The 17556-nt window shown below is 41.4% G+C and overlaps 1 protein-coding gene across 4 annotated transcripts in view; it reads right to left on the bottom strand.

Moving 5' to 3' along the window:
* Positions 1-17556, bottom strand: part of CEP128 (centrosomal protein 128) — a 188918-nt gene that overhangs the window by 45307 nt on the left and 126055 nt on the right. For all 4 annotated transcript variants that reach the window (XM_063439720.1, XM_063439721.1, XM_063439719.1 and 1 more), the window contains exon 20: positions 5280-5329. In XM_063439720.1, the coding sequence (XP_063295790.1) occupies positions 5280-5329 (50 nt within the window). The remainder of the gene's footprint in view (positions 1-5279; positions 5330-17556) is intronic.

Here is a 17556-nt window from a genome sequence, read left to right on the forward strand (position 1 = left end):
ATATTAAAGACGGCCTTGCATATACGCACATATACAACGATACAAAGCAATAACAGTAAAAATAACATGCTACGAGACATCACAATCCTATATCGGCACAGTGCTGCTAAAAGGTTGCCTACCCCTGTTATAGGTTCACGTTATGTCTGAAAACCATGCAGACCTTTACGGTCTATACTAAAATATAAAACATCTAGTTCTGATAAATCTGGCTGCCTTATCTGACAAATACTTTCACAGTTTAATAATGTAACTGCATTATTAGCTACCTGTTGTTTAACTCGCATTTCTTTAGATTAAAACATATACAATTATTTGTCTGCAACAGCTTTAAGAAATCACAGCTTGATTTTATCCAAAGTATTTCAAAATAACATGATTCTAGTGTAGTCTGGAAGAATGCTAGTTAGTTCAAATGCTTAAATTTGCCCTTTCTGGTACATCTGTCGAAGCATAAATGCTGAGCTCAAGACCAATGTTTAATTTTATTTTATGCATGCATTTAATCTAGGGAAAAAGTCAGATCCTTAACCTTAAATCCAGTCCTAAACCTGCTACTATACTCCTCCCTTTTCCATAGCACCAGGGTTCTCCAGTAGCTAACGGACTGAGTGTCTTTAGTGATACCTCATAGCCATCAGCTGAGAGCTACATTGAGTGATGAATAGCTCTCATATCCTCATGCCCAAACACAAGTCTTTGTGAAGGGACAAGATGACTAGTTTATTTAAGAAACACAGGGTATTAATAAATTGATAATAATGTTTACTTCGGGGAAAAGACAATTACAAAGAACTGTGGCTCAAATAGGACATTTAAGGAGATGGAAGGGTGGCCTGTTGTGTTAAACTTTATTTGGGCACTGGCCGCTGGTACCACGAAGATCTAGCCACACAAAATAAAATATCCAAGCCATTTTAAATTTCTACTGATGGGTAACAACAGTATCTGGGATCAGTTGCCACAGAGACCAATTCCCATTCACAACAGGCCTAAAATGGAAGCTGGCCTCTAATCTCCTCTGCAAACCATTGAGTCTATCTGCAGGGGCGCCATACAAGGTGGGGGAAATTCTGTTACAAAGGATGAAGTTAACTACATGTTAACCCCTCTGATTTCAGTAAAAAAAATTTATTAATAGTTGACGGTTTTTAACACAAAGGATGGATAGTTAACCTTAGTTTTGTGTAAAGATGGATGTTCAGGATTATGTAAAAAAAAATGTTTTTACATCTGTTCAAATGTACACTATTTACTGAAATAATTGGGGGGGGGGGGGGCGGGGGGATTCTCTCTCTCCTTGACCACGGCCTGTCTCCTTTTCTCACTGTCTTTTCTCACATTTCATATAGCTGTGTAAGTCATTTGCCCGCTCACTCTAAGTTTTGTTAAGGGCTCCATTACGTTTTCCTCTAGGTTTGCGTGTTGGGGTGTATCTCCGTTCCTGACACATAGTTTAAAAGTCAAAGAGTTAAAGTTTTACTTCAAGAACCATGTTCACTTCATTTTTTTTCTCAAAGTGGTCACTGTGCTTTTAGTCTGTATGTGCATTGTTTGAAATTAAACTCATTCAGAGTTAAACCCCCTTGCTGCCACAGGTGCACATCCACATCTGGCAACGTCATTGGTTAGCACGAGACAAAAATTGCATGTTGCATAATGCTTGTCTGTTGTCTGCACACATAGCATGCTGGCGGCAGATAACCTATGACAACATTTTATTATTAAAGACTTTTTTTTTTTTTGGTTGAATAAACCCATTTATTTAGAGAAACATTTGACATTCCTGATTAAGATATTGGCAATTATAAATTTCAAAGGTTTTAAAAATCTGAGGCGTTTAAGTGGTAAGATTTGTTGGAATAATGCAGCCTCTTTCACCTTTAAAAGTCTTTCCCCCTCCACCATAAAAAAATAATTACTTAGAAAGAAAGAAGATAAAGTGTCTTGTACTACTGTAGGATAAAGAATGGATGAGGTCAAGCACAAAACCAATAACTGGCTGCTACAGGAGAATAATAGTAGGGGGTGACAAAGAGGGTGACTGTGGTGAGAAAAACATTTTTTTTTGTCCCTATGGATGAGGATTATACAAGATACATTTCACTATGCACACAGGTCGTTGTCCACCAATCCCATGAAACAATTCTGGCTCAAAATTCTCAGGGAAAGTAAACACATGCACATCTCCAAGGCTTGAGTACACAAGAAACAGATTTCCAATGCAACAAAGAAGACACTCTAAATATAAAGCAACAAGAATCTTGTGAACCTATTCACTAAACAGTGAGTGTGTGTTGCTGACAAAGAGATTTTTTTTTAACATTGTTTTGGCCTAAATTCTAAATATCTGGTATCAGATCTCCACAGTTACTGTTTAATGAATAGAACACCCCTGATTCACTTAACATAAATAACAGATACATACATAGACTAAAAGAATAGACTGACAGAGCTACCAGTAAACACTATAAGCAACATGCAAAATGTCAGCTTCATGTAACAAATATATCATAGCAATAAACGTGTATCATCTATACCAGGAAAGAGTTTGAAAATATTACATTCAAAAATTTAATATTCCAGTAGGACATGTAGAAAAATAACAGTTTGGCACTGATTAAATACAACAGGACATACTTGAAAACGAGAGAAATCTCAATGTATCTTTCCTGGTAAAATATTTTATAAATAAATAAATTATAGTCTATGCATTCACAATTTGGACTTCCTTCAGTCTCCTGAGTCCTGCATATAATGTAATGCAGTCTATGTATGCTTAAATGGACTCTACAGGAACAGAGACCACTTAAGCTCCTTGAAGTGGTTTGGGTGCATATTCCTAGGTTCTTTAACCATGAAATCGTAATTATTTCAGTTATTGAGAAACTGCAACAATTACTATCCAAGGTTAACTCCACTTCTAGTGGCTGTCTACCAGACAGCCACTAGAGGGACTTCCAGGTCGTTAGGTGACTTTTGGTCGCCTGACACTGGACGTCCTCACGCTTTGCATGAGGATGTCCAGCGTCACCCGAAACCCCATATGGAAGCATTCTATAATGCTTTCCTATGGGGGAAGTCCTAATGTGAGTGTGGCCATTGCAGGCAGGGTAGACCTAATGTGCATGCACAGCAATGAAGCAGAGGCGAAGCCCAGGCCAGCGCCAAGGCACATCGGCGCTGGACTCAGATAAGTGACAGAAAGGGTTTTTAACCCTTCCTGCACCGGAGGGAGGGTGGCACTATACATTCCTTTTAAAGCTATACAAAAGGCATAACCAATCACAAAGTGGGTCAGGTGCATTCAGGTAAATATGCTCTAATCACTAGGAAGTAAAACCGATAATGTAAGTAACTATTCAACATACAGAATGTTCTATTTATTGTCTAATGTTTCATTTTATTCTTCTAGCTCAAGTAATCTGTTTGAAAAATGGATGATCACTACCAGCCTATTGGATTCCTTGAAATCATTTGTTATGGAGATAACAAATTACAATCTCCTCCTTCACTCATTTCTTGTTTGTATCGGCTAAATCTTACAAATTTTGAAAGATGGCCATGGTACGCCCTTTTTTTGTTTTTACATGTGCTAGTCGTTTTCAGGACTGTGGAATGTGTTTTACTTGTGTGTGTATATATACACATGTTATTTCAATATGCAATATTTTAGTTTTCTTATCAAGTTCTAACTTTATATAAAATTACAAAAAAAAATTGAAAATGTTCAACAGTGTACTATTTCATTCAAGAGAAAAGTGTAAAAAGCTTTTTTTTATTTTAGTAAAAATAACTTGATGGCAGGGTATATATAACAGCAAGTATGTTCTGCCATGTCTATTACTAGAGGGAGATCTACATTTAACCTAATGGACACTGTAACGGAGCTCCCTGTACCCATGGATGGGTACCTCCGCCAAGGACAGCTTCCTAGCTGGAACAGGGGACAAACTGCAGCACTTCTGCCCACAGTCGTCGTGGCTTGACTGGGGAACTCGCTCTAGCAACCCCCAGGCACTGCACGACTCAGTCCTGGGAGCTCTAGTCCTTACAAGGACTTTCCCAGTTGAATCCTCCACATTGAAGCAGTGATTAAAGAATAGCCCTTTCCCCTCTCAGTAACCAGATGACACACAATTCTAGGAGTACAAGCTGGAATACCTTTATTGGCAGCCACAGCTGGCCTTGTCTGCAGGTCCCCATGCAAGGGGTATTCTCCCCTGGAATTTCCTGAAAGCCATTTATTTGACAGACCGCACGCATGGACCCATGCTCAAAACAGTTCCAGAGAATCAGGGCTTACGGTCGGTCTAGTTTGGTAGTTTAAAAACTGGAGCTTGTTCCCCTTGTTCGTGGGAACGTTTCCACCGAACAGTGTATTTGTAAGTGTTGTCGAACCGAACGCAGGCGATCATAGAAGTCCAGCGGTGTTCGGGAGTTTCAGTATCCGGAAATAATTCCATGATCTTGACGACCAAAACACTGCTGCCTGTGTTCATGCGAACAAGACGGACGCCACTTCGTAGTCGTCCATAGGAATTGCGGCCACCCAGACGAACACTTAGAAAACTAAGGTGGATATTGTTACAAAGTAGCAATTAGGCTTAACAAGCTCCAGGGTGGTCTCCGGTTTGTGCGGCTGTTCGTTTATTTGGACTATATGGTTCGGGAACCGAACTGAGACTTTAATATCACATTCTACAAGGTCTATAGTCTGTGGGCAGGAGGCTGGCAAGCAGGCTCCTCCGGGAACTCGTGGCAAATTCACTTGAAAAGGGGAGTTTGTCACAGACACTGCCCGCACATTTACTATACATGATACTGTCTTGGAGACTGCCCTCGTAATTACTTTTCAATTGACCGGTTTACTTGCAATTTTACACACTTCTTGTGTACAATGTGTATCGTCAGAGATGTCTCCACTAAAATGGTAACAATTTAGCAAAACAAAGAAAAAATATTTTTTTTGTATCAATATATACTTCATTGCAAAGTTGTAATGGTTAGCTTTTGAAATAAAATGCTATAACATGTTTATTCACACCTCTAGTCAATTTATTTTCAGTAAAGGAGGGTCAGTGTCCCTAAGTGTTGAACACCAAGCAGCTATCCGTAATCTAGTTCGACAGACCAACTGCTGTCTCTAGTATCTAAACGGATATATGGTGGTTACAACTTTGCAAAGTACCACATATTAACATAAAGCAAAATATTTGTTTTCATTAGGTCTTCCCTCTAGCTCTGTAAGTTAGGAAGAATAAAGAATTCACTCTCACCTGAAGCAGCCACATCTCCTCATCCCGTCTGCGAATCTTCTCCAGCAAATCTATGATAAAAAATATGATAATTTGTCACACTACTTATAAAATGTTAGCAGCATAGTAGGAGAAGTATTCCTATTATCTGACACATTGGAGATAATACGTGTATATATAAACCCCCACCCACCCCCCAGAAGGAACTAAACAAATTGTTCATATGGTTAACAATCTATGTTTATTGTCATAGATACCAACACTTCTTTATATCACTGGGTACAGCAATGGTGCTTCCACTCTATAGCTTATTAAATAGTGCAGAATTCAGAGTTTGGGGAGGGGGTAGTTCCTGCAAACAAAAGCATACATTGGAAAAGGACATTTAACTTTTATATTTCTTAACACACAAATCATTATACTACAAGGCCTCGGGCAATGCAGGGGTGAATGAGCATTGGAAAGAATTAAAAGATTCCATTCTTGCAGATCTTAAACAGCACAATAAAGCTCCATGTGTCCCAACCCCCTGTAATTTCCACATCCAGACCTAATCTGCGTCCTGTTTGAGGACACGCTCTTTCCTATTTCTGTAGTTCGGGGAGATTTATCTGCATTAAATTGGCTCGCGTAAAATGAGTTTTTGCAAAGTGCAGCTTTTGCAAGGCGCGCAGGAAGCAGTTGAGATACAGAATGACTGTCAGGAAAATAATAAGCGCAATCATTGCAGGTCTTGGCACAAGTGTCACTGCAAGATACGGAGCAAGGGAGGTTTTATCTTCCAAGTGAGAAACGCTTGGCACAGGCTTCCTAATCACCTTCCTACTAGCTGTTCAAAAAAGGCATTTTTCAATACAACCATCAGGGCACGCTCATGCAATTAACAAAATAACCAGCCCCAGTGCTATACCATAAGAGGGGAGAGGGTCCTGGCACTGAATCCTTTTTGTGCAGTCCAACACTAAAATAGTTAAAGCAATCAAAACAACAAACTCCTCAGTTCCATTGTCTTATCTTAAGATCATTTTGTAAACTACAGGGTGTGGTTGTTATAAAGATAGATTTAATAGTTTCAGTTAAAAACTGCTAACAAAAACAGTCTTAGAAAAAGTCTGGCTGACACCTACTGTTAGGTATAGCTGTTAATGCCCTTTGCTTTAGTATATTTGCATTAAACAATCACTATCAGGAGACCTCCACCGTTTGCCACTGAAGCAATAGGGACTGTGTGATGATTGTAAATCCTTATAGTATGATTTAGGAACAGATCATTATATCATGAAGTCTAAAGAGAGACAATCACTAGTTAGGCATTGAGTTGGTAGTTCAAAATTCTGGGTAAGTATGGGCTGGGACTCTGGATAAGCATTAAAATGTCTGGACACCTAGCATTCTTCTAGTGAACTCTCAAGCAGCCTTTCGATGGGCTGCATGATGAATCAGTCACAAACATTTAATTAAATCTAACAGGGTTATTCACTAAACTCCAGATGGCCCCAAACTAAATGAGGCAAAGCTATCTAACTGCACACAGGGCCATTTGGACTGCAAAATCCATATATTTATATATTTTTTAACTCATTAATGTCTGTATTTTGTAATTTGGGCTCTCAAAGTGCCTGAATCTGGTCTGGGTTTCAGCTGGGCTGATCCCCGTTAGACAGCAAATAGCCAAATGCAGTAAAGCCAGGCTCGGAGAACTCAACTCTGAGTCCAGATTAAATAAAGCTGAATGGGGGCGGAGCCTGACAGCCAAGATGGCCAGATGTGTCTTTTGAGAGCTCTGACATGGATGAGCAAACTTTCAGCATTTACTACTTTTAATCGTGATATTTCCAGCCTTGTAAGACGATGGTCTGTAGCTGAAACAAGAGGGAGCTGGCAGATCACCAAATTCCAGTCGAGCAGTAGCAATATTGGAGAATGAGGCCTGGTGTGGATTGCGGCCTGGTGACCGGGGGAGGCGGCCGATCCTCTGACATGGGGCACGATCTAACCAGCAGCTAGCCTACAGCATCTCACCAGAGGGACACAGCAGAAGGTACAGCGCAAACAGGCGACATGGCAGTCACTGACATCCCACAGCGACTTCCAGCAGGTTCGTTGCAGCCCACTCCAGCTGTGGAGAAACAAATCTCTCCGCTCCCAGCACAGCCGGCCTGAAGCAAACATCTACACATCGGATCAAAGGAGGTGCAAGATCGAGGTGCTGCGTCATCGAGCCTTGCTTACCGTTGCAATCAAATGCACACTGGATTGCCTGGTGCCCAGGCTCGGTCAGAGGAGCTTCTGACTCATTACCTTCCAGGCCAGCCTTGCCACTGATAGGGATCGGCTGATCTAGGGTCTGGGACCATCACTTAGGCTGTGCATATTGCAGCTACTTACTGCGGACAGCCGCCACTACCACTTTTCTTGTGGAACTATGTAGGGCAAAAGCCACGTGTGCAGTCAGTCAAAACTTTACCCCGGTGGCGATTTGGCTGTGTTTGTTGGATCTGAGCACTTTTTGGATATGTTGGGCGCTCAGATCCAGGTTATCCGAGGATATAGGACTTGTGGGAGTTCCTTGTAATATTGTGTGCGTTTTTTTTAATATTTTGTGCCTTATACCTCTGTGCCTGGGAGATAACTAATTTAAGCAAAGTACACTCAATTATCTCCCAGACACAGAGACTCCGAGGAGGAGCCTGTATTGAATTGTATGGAGAACCCATGCTGGGGGTCTGTGTATAAATTGCCTGTACCAAGCCCCATTAAACTCAGTTCACTCCCAGCATTACGTCTCGGCTAATATCTGTGGGGGAAGGCTCTAATCACTCCAGAGCTCTAATCACTTCATAGCTATAATCACTACACAGCTATACTCTCTGCAGGAGAGCTTTTATAACTGGAAGTTGGATCCAGGACCCTGTTCCAGGGTGGGAAGCAATGCAAGACCCCAGCCAAGGTGCGGCGGCTAGGGGCTGAAGTGCTGATGGTGTCCCGGTGATAGCTAGGGAGCGTATTTGGTGGAGGTACCGAGTCGGGGTACCAGGCGGTGCGCCTCACTGGTAATGCTTCCAGCGGTAAAATAGTACTTCAAATTATCAATGTACCTGCAAAATGCAAGCGAATGATCATTTGCGACTGTCCATACTGCTGGAAGCCACGCGGTCCGTGATGAATCTCTGATTCCGGTGCCGCAGATTGGTTTGGATGCGGAAATCACTGATTTTCAGAACTAACCGAACCAATGTTACAGAATCAGTTGGACCAGCCGAATCCTAACCTCATTTGGCTTAACTAAATCTGAAAATTGCCATTGCGGTCAGAATTTGGTCGTTTTCACTGGATTTTGTCTGGTGTTTTGTGAATAACCCTATAAATATTTGTCCAGAAAATATCGAACGCTCATGAGTATGCAGGGGTGGGGTGGAGCACAGGCCCCTGTATAATGGATATCAATACACTCACAAATATATTTAACATGCGCCCAAAGTGAAATGTAGGAGAGTAAAGAGATTTGTTCTGGAAAAGTTTGAGGCAGTTGATAATTATACAGAAGTGTCTAGATATTTTTGTATGAATGTTCGTTACACAAATCTCTGTGACTGTGAGGTCAATATTATGCCACCTGCTTCATAAGGCAAGGGTCCATCCAAATATGTTTAACAGGTTAGCCTTTGGAAATGCTCCCTTTGCCTGGGAAACCTTTTTTCCCCTCTTTCCATGTGTGAGTGAGTTCTAATGTTATTCTCACACAGCTCGTTTCCCACTGGCAGCCAGGGGAATGTAAATCCTGTTTCTGCTGTTGAGGCCCCTTCATATTGAGGAAGCTGGGACTTCAAGGGGAGCACTGAAAATCTTTTGGATTAACCGCGGGAAAGTTTATACAGGTGGTGAGAGAGTAGCAGGAAATTAAACCAAAGAGCGGCTTCTGTTTGGTTTTGCTTTCTTGCCAGCACACAAAACCCCCCTCCCACCTTAACACTGCAAGACTCCAAATGATGTATTGTCAGCACAATATCTGCCCATTGAGGTCACTGGGATGGAATTAATGTGTTTAGGTTGGAAAGGTCAGGTTTTGTGGACCATTATTTATTGCCATTACAACCATTAAATTGCTCTTTGTACTCCATGATTTATTCCATGGGACACCCTAACAGTGTGGCTTTGCGGGCACGCAATGTGCATGCCAAGTGCAAAGCCCATTCTACCAATGGGAGCAAACAAGGGTCCTACCCTATAGCATTGTCACAGAGATCTACATTTGAAGCAGCCTGAACTGTTGGAAACACCTCTATCTACCCTTTCTCTAATTGTGAGTTTTACTCATTTTAGCTTGCTCTTTTCTACTGCAGAGATGTTCTCTAACTCCAGCCACCATCTTGTTTGCTACTGCTGCTTGTACCCAGGATCCTCTCAACTTATATTGCTCTGGATGATCTACAATAGAGAACTCAGGGCAGGTACAAACTGCCGGGATAAAACTGATTGCATTCCACATAACAGCGAACATTCTAAGTTACAAGGAAAGCTTTGAGCAACAGAAGCGGTGAGGTTCCTCAGAGACGTAAGATATGATTATAAACCCAACCACAGCCGTTACTACTGAAGGCAGCAAGAATCTTTCATAGGAAAGGGGCACGTGCAGGTCACGCTGACACAGGATGAGTTCAGGTTAAGAGCACAGGAGACTTTTAAGAGAACATATTAACAAAAGTCTTGTCCACTCAGCAAATTTTCTTTATGGTTTTACGAGGCTGACACTAAGCAGACCTTCCTCCGTTAGACCATGAGTCTTATGTATTGTTACAGCCGCAATCACTGCCAAAGGACAGCACTAACTGTGTGGAGAGCCAATCTGCACTGCCCATATATCACATGCTATGCCAATTCTATGAAAAGGAATGGGCACTGCCTCAGACTCACAAGCTGCACACATGGCTGTTCTGTGAGTGCACATATAGCTTATTTGTCCAGCTGTAGCTTAGCAAAGGAAACTAGAGAGAGGAGATGGATGAACAGTTTCTTACACAAGCCACATTATTGTAATGAAAGTGATAAAACAAAAGGAAAATGGGTACATTTGTTTTATGCTTTGATGGCTATTCCGATTGTTAATGAATAGGATTGAAGTGGGTATAGTCTGGTATTGTATGTGGTACACTAACAGGAAAAGGAGATTTTCAGATATCTACATATCTACATAACACACACTTTAGTTTTTCTATATAGTTAGACCATAATCATTGTCAAATAATGGGAGCACTTTTGATTAAACTTTGTGTGATTTTCTATGGTGGGGATTTGGGGATTTAATACCTAATGTTTAAAATGTGGTATGAATTTTGTAGTGGACTGTTTGGACTATGACTGGTGGGGAGTGGGGAGGATGTTAGAATGGAATGTTTGCACTGTGTTGTGGTGGTGGTATGTATTTCAGAATGTTTATACTAATTGAGAATGGATGTGTTAATTCCATAATGGAAAGTTTACAATGATTATTGAGAGTTGGTGTTCAATTCATGATGAAATGTCTACAGTCTTGTCAGGTGGCAGCATGAATTTTGGCGTGTGATATTTACACTGTACATGTTACTGCACATTCATTCCACGGGTAGAGCGCTAAATCAACATGTACAGCCCTCAGTGGGGCTAGCTAGTAACATGGCCAGTCAGCCTTGCATGCATTAAGGCCAGGCTGATATGGCCCTTTTTCAGATAGTTTGCCCTCTTTGGGCATCAGCAGTGACACAAGATACTTCAGTGGCACAGGGAGGGGGGGGGGGAGGGACGGACAGTCTCTGTCAGCTGTGCAACTACAAAAGTTTAAAGGAGAGTGCTCTTCATTTTTGTAATTTTTTTTCCCATACATTATTTACATATTTAAAAAAAATTAGTAAAAAAAACACACACAGTCAGCGTTTTTGGCCAATAGTAACCCTTTCAATTTTACAAGAAGCGGATAATTATTAATAAAATGTTCTGACTTGTGCCTCACAGAATCTGTAAGAAGTCATGTAATCTGATTAAAATGACTGGGAGTTATTTACAAACTCAATCAAAATACTGAGCACATCACATGCCGGACGCACCTAGAGAACAATTAGCGGAATACAAGTAGTGTGTAATAAAGGAATGTATAATGGGACACACGCAGCATCGCATGCAGGAATGCTCTCTATATTACCGGTCAAACGTACAATACATAATAAAGCGTAACATGAGGTGTGTTCCCAAGATCTTACCATATACAAGCTAGAATGCCGCAATCCCTACTAGTCATTATCAATTAAGATGAAGAAATCCTCCTGTTGTGGAGGGGATATAAATGCTATATACATGTTCCCACCACGAGGACTGATTAGATGGGCAGCTGTAGCTACAGCACTATTAGATTAGCAAGCACTCTGTCAGAGTATTCCATGTAAACTCAGAATGTCTGCACCAATAAGTCTATCATATGTGATATTTGCAAAATAAGAAACAAAGCAATTCCATTGGAAACATGATGAACACTTGAATGGGGCATCTCACAACTGTCAAATATTGTGACGGTCCTGTATGAAAAGTGATTCTAGGTGTACATTCTAAAGGGACAACGATCTGCAGGGACATTTCATTTGTTTCCACAGCAACAGCCCATTTTAGAACACCTGCACTCAATCAGAAACATTCTTAAAATCAAATACCATATATACTCGAGTATAAGCCGAGTTTTTTAGCACATTTTTTGTGCTGAAGAACCCCAACTCGACTTATACTCGAGTCACTGTCTGTATTATGGCAATTTACATTGCCATAATACAGACAGGGGGCTGTGTAGGAGGGGGGCTGGCAGGAAGTGTTTACTTACCTTTCCTGCAGCTCCTGTCAGCTCCCTTCTCCTCCGCGCCGGTCCGTTCAGCACCTCTGTCAGCTCCCAGTGTAAGTCTCGCGAGAGCCGCGGGGTCATAGTGCGGCTCTCGCAAGACTTACACTGGGAGCTGACAGGGGAGCTGACCGGACCGGCGCGGAGGAGAAGGGAGCTGCAGGAGAGGTAAGTAGGAGCTCTGCCAGCCCCCTCCTACACAGTGCCCATCCACTGGACCACCAGGGAGTGAGAGCCCCCTCCCTGCCATGTATCAAGCAGGGAGGGGGGACGAAAATTTTTATTAAAATATAAATAATAATAATAAAAAAAAAATAATACAAAAATAAAAAATAATTTAACAAAAACAATTATTACAATAATAATAATAAAAAAATAATAATAATGCCTACCCCCCACCAATGCTCTGCAACACACACACACACACACACTGCACTCATACACACACTGCACTCATTATATACACACACTGTAAATAAATATTCAATTAATATAATTTTTTTAGGATCTAATTTCATTTAGAAATTTACCAGTAGCTGCTGCATTTCCCACCCTAGTCTTATACTCGAGTCAATAAGTTTTCCCAGTTTTTCGGGTCAGCCTATACTCGAGTATATACGGTATATCTCAAAACAATGGGTATCTGTAAAACAAGGATAAGTATTAACAGCTCTGGATAAAGACATTGACAGCCATTTGCTAGCTTTTCTTGTAGCCTTGGAGAAAGGCTTGCCTACTTATATAAACTGTGTTCCCGGGTGCCTCCCATTTGAGACATTAAGTCTCTGTTCTAAAATAAATATATTATTCCCAGGCAGATGACTAACCCACCCATCAAACCCGACCATTATGAAATACCTAGGCTAATCATATGCAAATTGTAAATCACTCTTCAAATTGATTAATATTAAACAGCCTTTCGAGTAACAGCTAATTGAAATATGCCTATTTTTGTTGAGAATACTTCCTTCTGCAGATTTAGCTCATTAAAGGGACACTCCCCAGCCCAAATACAAAATAACTCCCCACACTGTTTAGTATATTTACCCCCAATGTAAATATGCATGCCTTTACAGTGTCATTAATGCCCTAAGCCAGGGGTAGGCAACCTTTTAGCAGCACTGTGCCGAAATAGGATCGTGATGTCCCGTAGCGTGCTGGTGTTCTGTCAAAATCCTATACCTTATCAGAATGATATACCCACGTCACTTCCTGTGACGCGACCACACCGGACTGATGTTCACCAGCTGGGGGAGGGGGGTTTGCCGCGCTGAGCAGGCGCAAAAGTACAGGTAGGGGAAGTTTACAGCCACAGTACAGGGTGAAGAGGCCACCTATTGCGCGAAGCAGACCAGCTGGACACCGGGAGACACTGCGCATGTGTCTGGAGCCGCAGCTGGGATAAGAGGGGGTGTGTGGGAGGGTAAGTAACGGGCAAGTGCTCACATGCGGCTATGTACTCCCATCGGCCACACACAGCGGGAACACCGTCCTATTTTCTTAAACTGAGGTGTGCATGTTGCTGTATTCTGCTTGTTATTTATACAGCAGTTGCTTTGTATCATTGTATTTGTGCGTGTACGAGCTATTATATTGTATATGTTCAGAAGTAGTTTGTTGTTTTTTGTACCTATGAATGTGAGCTGTGTTTGGGGGATGCTTGTAGAATTGTGTGTGTGTGTGGATGGATATGTCACATTGTGTGTTTGGTGGTGTGTATATGTGTGGGGCTGTTTGAGGTATTGCATGTGAGACACTGCATGTGGATTGTTAGTGGTGTTACGTTTGTGCGGATTATGTGTGTGTTTGTGTGTGGGCTGCTATTTGTATGAATGGAGGGTTATTCTGAATGTCTGTGTATATCTAGCAGGGTGGGTGGCTTCCCCGGGTTCCAGTGGGGACCAGGCTGGCCAGGTACAGCTCAACAGCAGCTGCGGGCTGCTTTACTACGTGTGGATTCCCATTCACAAGTGCTGGAATTTGTATGAGCAGATATCTGAAGTTTCACTGGCACTCCTGATAGGCCAGAGTCTGTTTGGCTCTTGCAGCCTTGAGTGCCATGCAAAGACACCTCAAGTGCCGTGCATGGCACACATGCCATAGGTTGCCTACCCCTGCGCCTAAGCAATTGCTTGAGTCTTCTGTGCTAAACAACCAGGAAGTAACAGGAGTGCTTGTCTTAACTGACATTCAGGGGGTGTAACAAGATGAATTTCTATTGCATTTTTTTATTTTTGTTTTAAAGCGAAACTATAGTGCCAGAAAAACGAACGCAACCAAAAGTCACCTATCCACCCGGAAGTGCCTCTAGTGGCTGTCTGGTAGATGAGCTGAAGTGGTCTGGGTGCCTACAGTGTCCCTTTAATTTTACAGAAAATGTAGGTCACACTAGTTAGCTAAAATATTTTAGGTATGTGGAATGTTCCTTTTAATATGGTTTTCATTTATAAAGAACCAACAAATGTTACAACATAAAGACTACATGTATAAAATAAGGACAGAATCTGGATTATTTGTTCCTTCGTTTCCCCTTATTGGACGTAGAAAGAAGTTGCCATTCTGGTGTTATGTTTTGTTATACACCAATTTATTGGCCATTCTTTCTATATAAAAATGTTTGAAGTTACAATCCAAAAATGACCAAGTATGTAACATCTGTCCAGTGATCAATAATGGAAATAATGCATTTTTTTCAACAAGTGCTTGCAATACATTGGCTTATGACTTATCCCAACTATCATATCCTGACATCAAGTGGTCGTTTCAATATCAATCTGATAACAGCTAGCGGTTTAACAGAATTAATTACCGGTGATATGACTGGATCATCATATTACTGTAAAATAAGTTGTGCCCCAGGTCAAGTATTAATATGGACCAACAGTGTGCTCTGTCTCCTTACTGCTAAAGAAGCAGACGTACAAATTGACCAATCGTTGGTATGTCAATGGTTAAAGCACCGATCTCTCACCCACAGTGTACATGACAGTGTCTTTTTCAGAGAAAGCCCCATTTAATGTGAAGTTAGAGCCAGAAGCATCGCTGAGAGCCAAAATACAAAATGCAGATTTGAGAATCATCCCTGTAGCAGCCTGAGAGAAACTAGTGATTTATCCAGAGGCAAGAAGTACCATCTCCTGCAGGTATCTGGAGTTCTGAGACGGGCCATACACTGCACAATACTTTGCTTCCACACGGCCACATTCCCCCATCCCTGATAAACGAGTGGGAAGAGGAAACTGTCCTCTAATTGCAATCTGAACACGGCCAAGAGATTAAAAACACACAGAAGAAGGACGGAATCCCCATTAGGCAGTCAGGTACACCTGGGCTGTGCTCTTTTGGAGGAGATCCAACCTGCATATTTGCACAATCGCATACAAAGTGTGTTGGCACACTATGTTCTGTACACACTGATACCTACTACAGAAAATTACACATTTTTATCATTTTACGATTTATTTGTAAACGATGAGGAAGGTGAAATCAGGTTCTTTTTTTTTTTTTTTAACTACTTCTAAGAGTCGAAATACAAACAAGGGATTATTAAATGACTCTGTTACTGATCTAATCTGTGCTGTGAGGTGGAGGGCAAAGTTACACAGTATCGCCTGGCATGGCGCCACTCAAGCACATTCAGGCACACTGCTGGATTTGGAACAGGCCCCATCCTGTCAAAATGTTTGTGTGTAATATAGTAAGTTATAAATATATACATATAGAAACACACACACCCTAATCTCATATTAGCTGAATCCAGGCTGCACTCCCCAAATCCTACACATCCCAGATTTTACTGTTCACAGATGTGACAAGATGAATATTATATGCTGAAAGAGATTGCATGTCAGGCTCAGATTATGGTTTTGTGTTTACAAGTGGGAGGCTGATAAACTGAACAGATTTAAGGATTGAGACCGGTTTGGACAAGGCATTTGTCACACACCTAGTGTGCCACTTATCATCAAGGGAATAAAAGGAAGGAAAGCAGACTGAAGTTTCTAATATAAGAATTCAGTTCACTTTTATTGCTTACAGTAAGTAGCCATGACTACCACCCAGGTTCAGTGGGGCGGCTTATGTGGTGCACTGTGGCAGCATTATGACACTGTTTATCCACATTAAAATGAACTGATCTGGCAACTGCCAAGCATTGTATAACTGACTGCCTACAATCCTGGATCAATCAGAACATACAGACCATTACAATGAAAAGGGAACCATGAACAAGTGTCATAATCCTGGTCTGATCTATAATCCCTTACTGACACATGACTTAGCACGCCAGTTACATAAAGGGGAATCAACCGATTGTAAAAAGGAATGCATTATTAATTGAGTTTGTTTATTACGCATAACATTCTATTTGCAGCAATATTGCTAATCTAGCAGACTACTGAGGTAGTGACTTCAAGGACAACTGTCACCCCAAAATATTTTTTTTATATAAAAATCTTTTCATCAAGATTTGAAAGGATTCTGTTTTAAATGAAGCATATGTAAAAATCTGAGAAAATCTCATCCCTACCTTTAGTATATGTCAGGATCCTTCGGCCATATACATGTACCTTGGGTCAGACAGAGTTTGAAAACCTCTATATAGTCTCTATGGTTTCCAATGCTTTACTGCCTGCACAGCGCAGTGACATCTTCAGACCGACAAACTGTAAAAATTCAGACACTGTCTGACCTGAGGTGCATGTGTATAGCTGACGTAATATGTCACATACAAAAGGTAGTGAGGAGTTTAACATTACAAGAATCCAGAGAGGGCATTAAAAAGGATGTACAAATAATGATGGCAAGAGACAGACTATACCCCTGCTTGTTGAGTAAACCTTGGGCATTCCTTTGGAATAGATACTGGACAACAGACTGTATAATGCTTTCCTATGGGGTTTTGGGTGATGCTGGCAAGATATATATATATATATATATATATATATATACACACATATTTATACATACTGGTAAATATAGAGCTTACATGAGTTTTTGTTTTCTTTTTCTACATTACAGAACACCCCACCATCATACTACATTCATGTCTTCTTACTTTCTAATATTTAATCAATCAGGTCCATTAAAGCCAATACCTGCCTAGACGTGTTCCAAACTGCAGGTGAAAAGACAAGCCAAACGTGCTGGATTGTCTCTTCAACAAACTTGCAAACCAGCCTTTGTGTGAATGAACAAAAGTGAATTGTTCTGCAATCGTATACAAACACAGTTCACTTGCAAGAGGTTAAAGGAAAACTCCAGTGGCAGAAAAACAATCCATTTCCTGGCACTGCAGGTCTCCTCTCCCTCCCACCTCCCATCCCAGGTAGCTGAAGGGGTGAAAACCCCTTCAGGTCACTTACCTGAGACCCCGCCGATGTCCCTAGGCGGTGGTTTCGGGTCGCCGTCGCTCCTCCCTGTAATCACGTCAGCCAGTGGGCG

This window comes from Pelobates fuscus, chromosome 13, assembly GCF_036172605.1.
Source record: "Pelobates fuscus isolate aPelFus1 chromosome 13, aPelFus1.pri, whole genome shotgun sequence".
NCBI classification, from domain to species: Eukaryota; Metazoa; Chordata; class Amphibia; order Anura; family Pelobatidae; genus Pelobates; species Pelobates fuscus.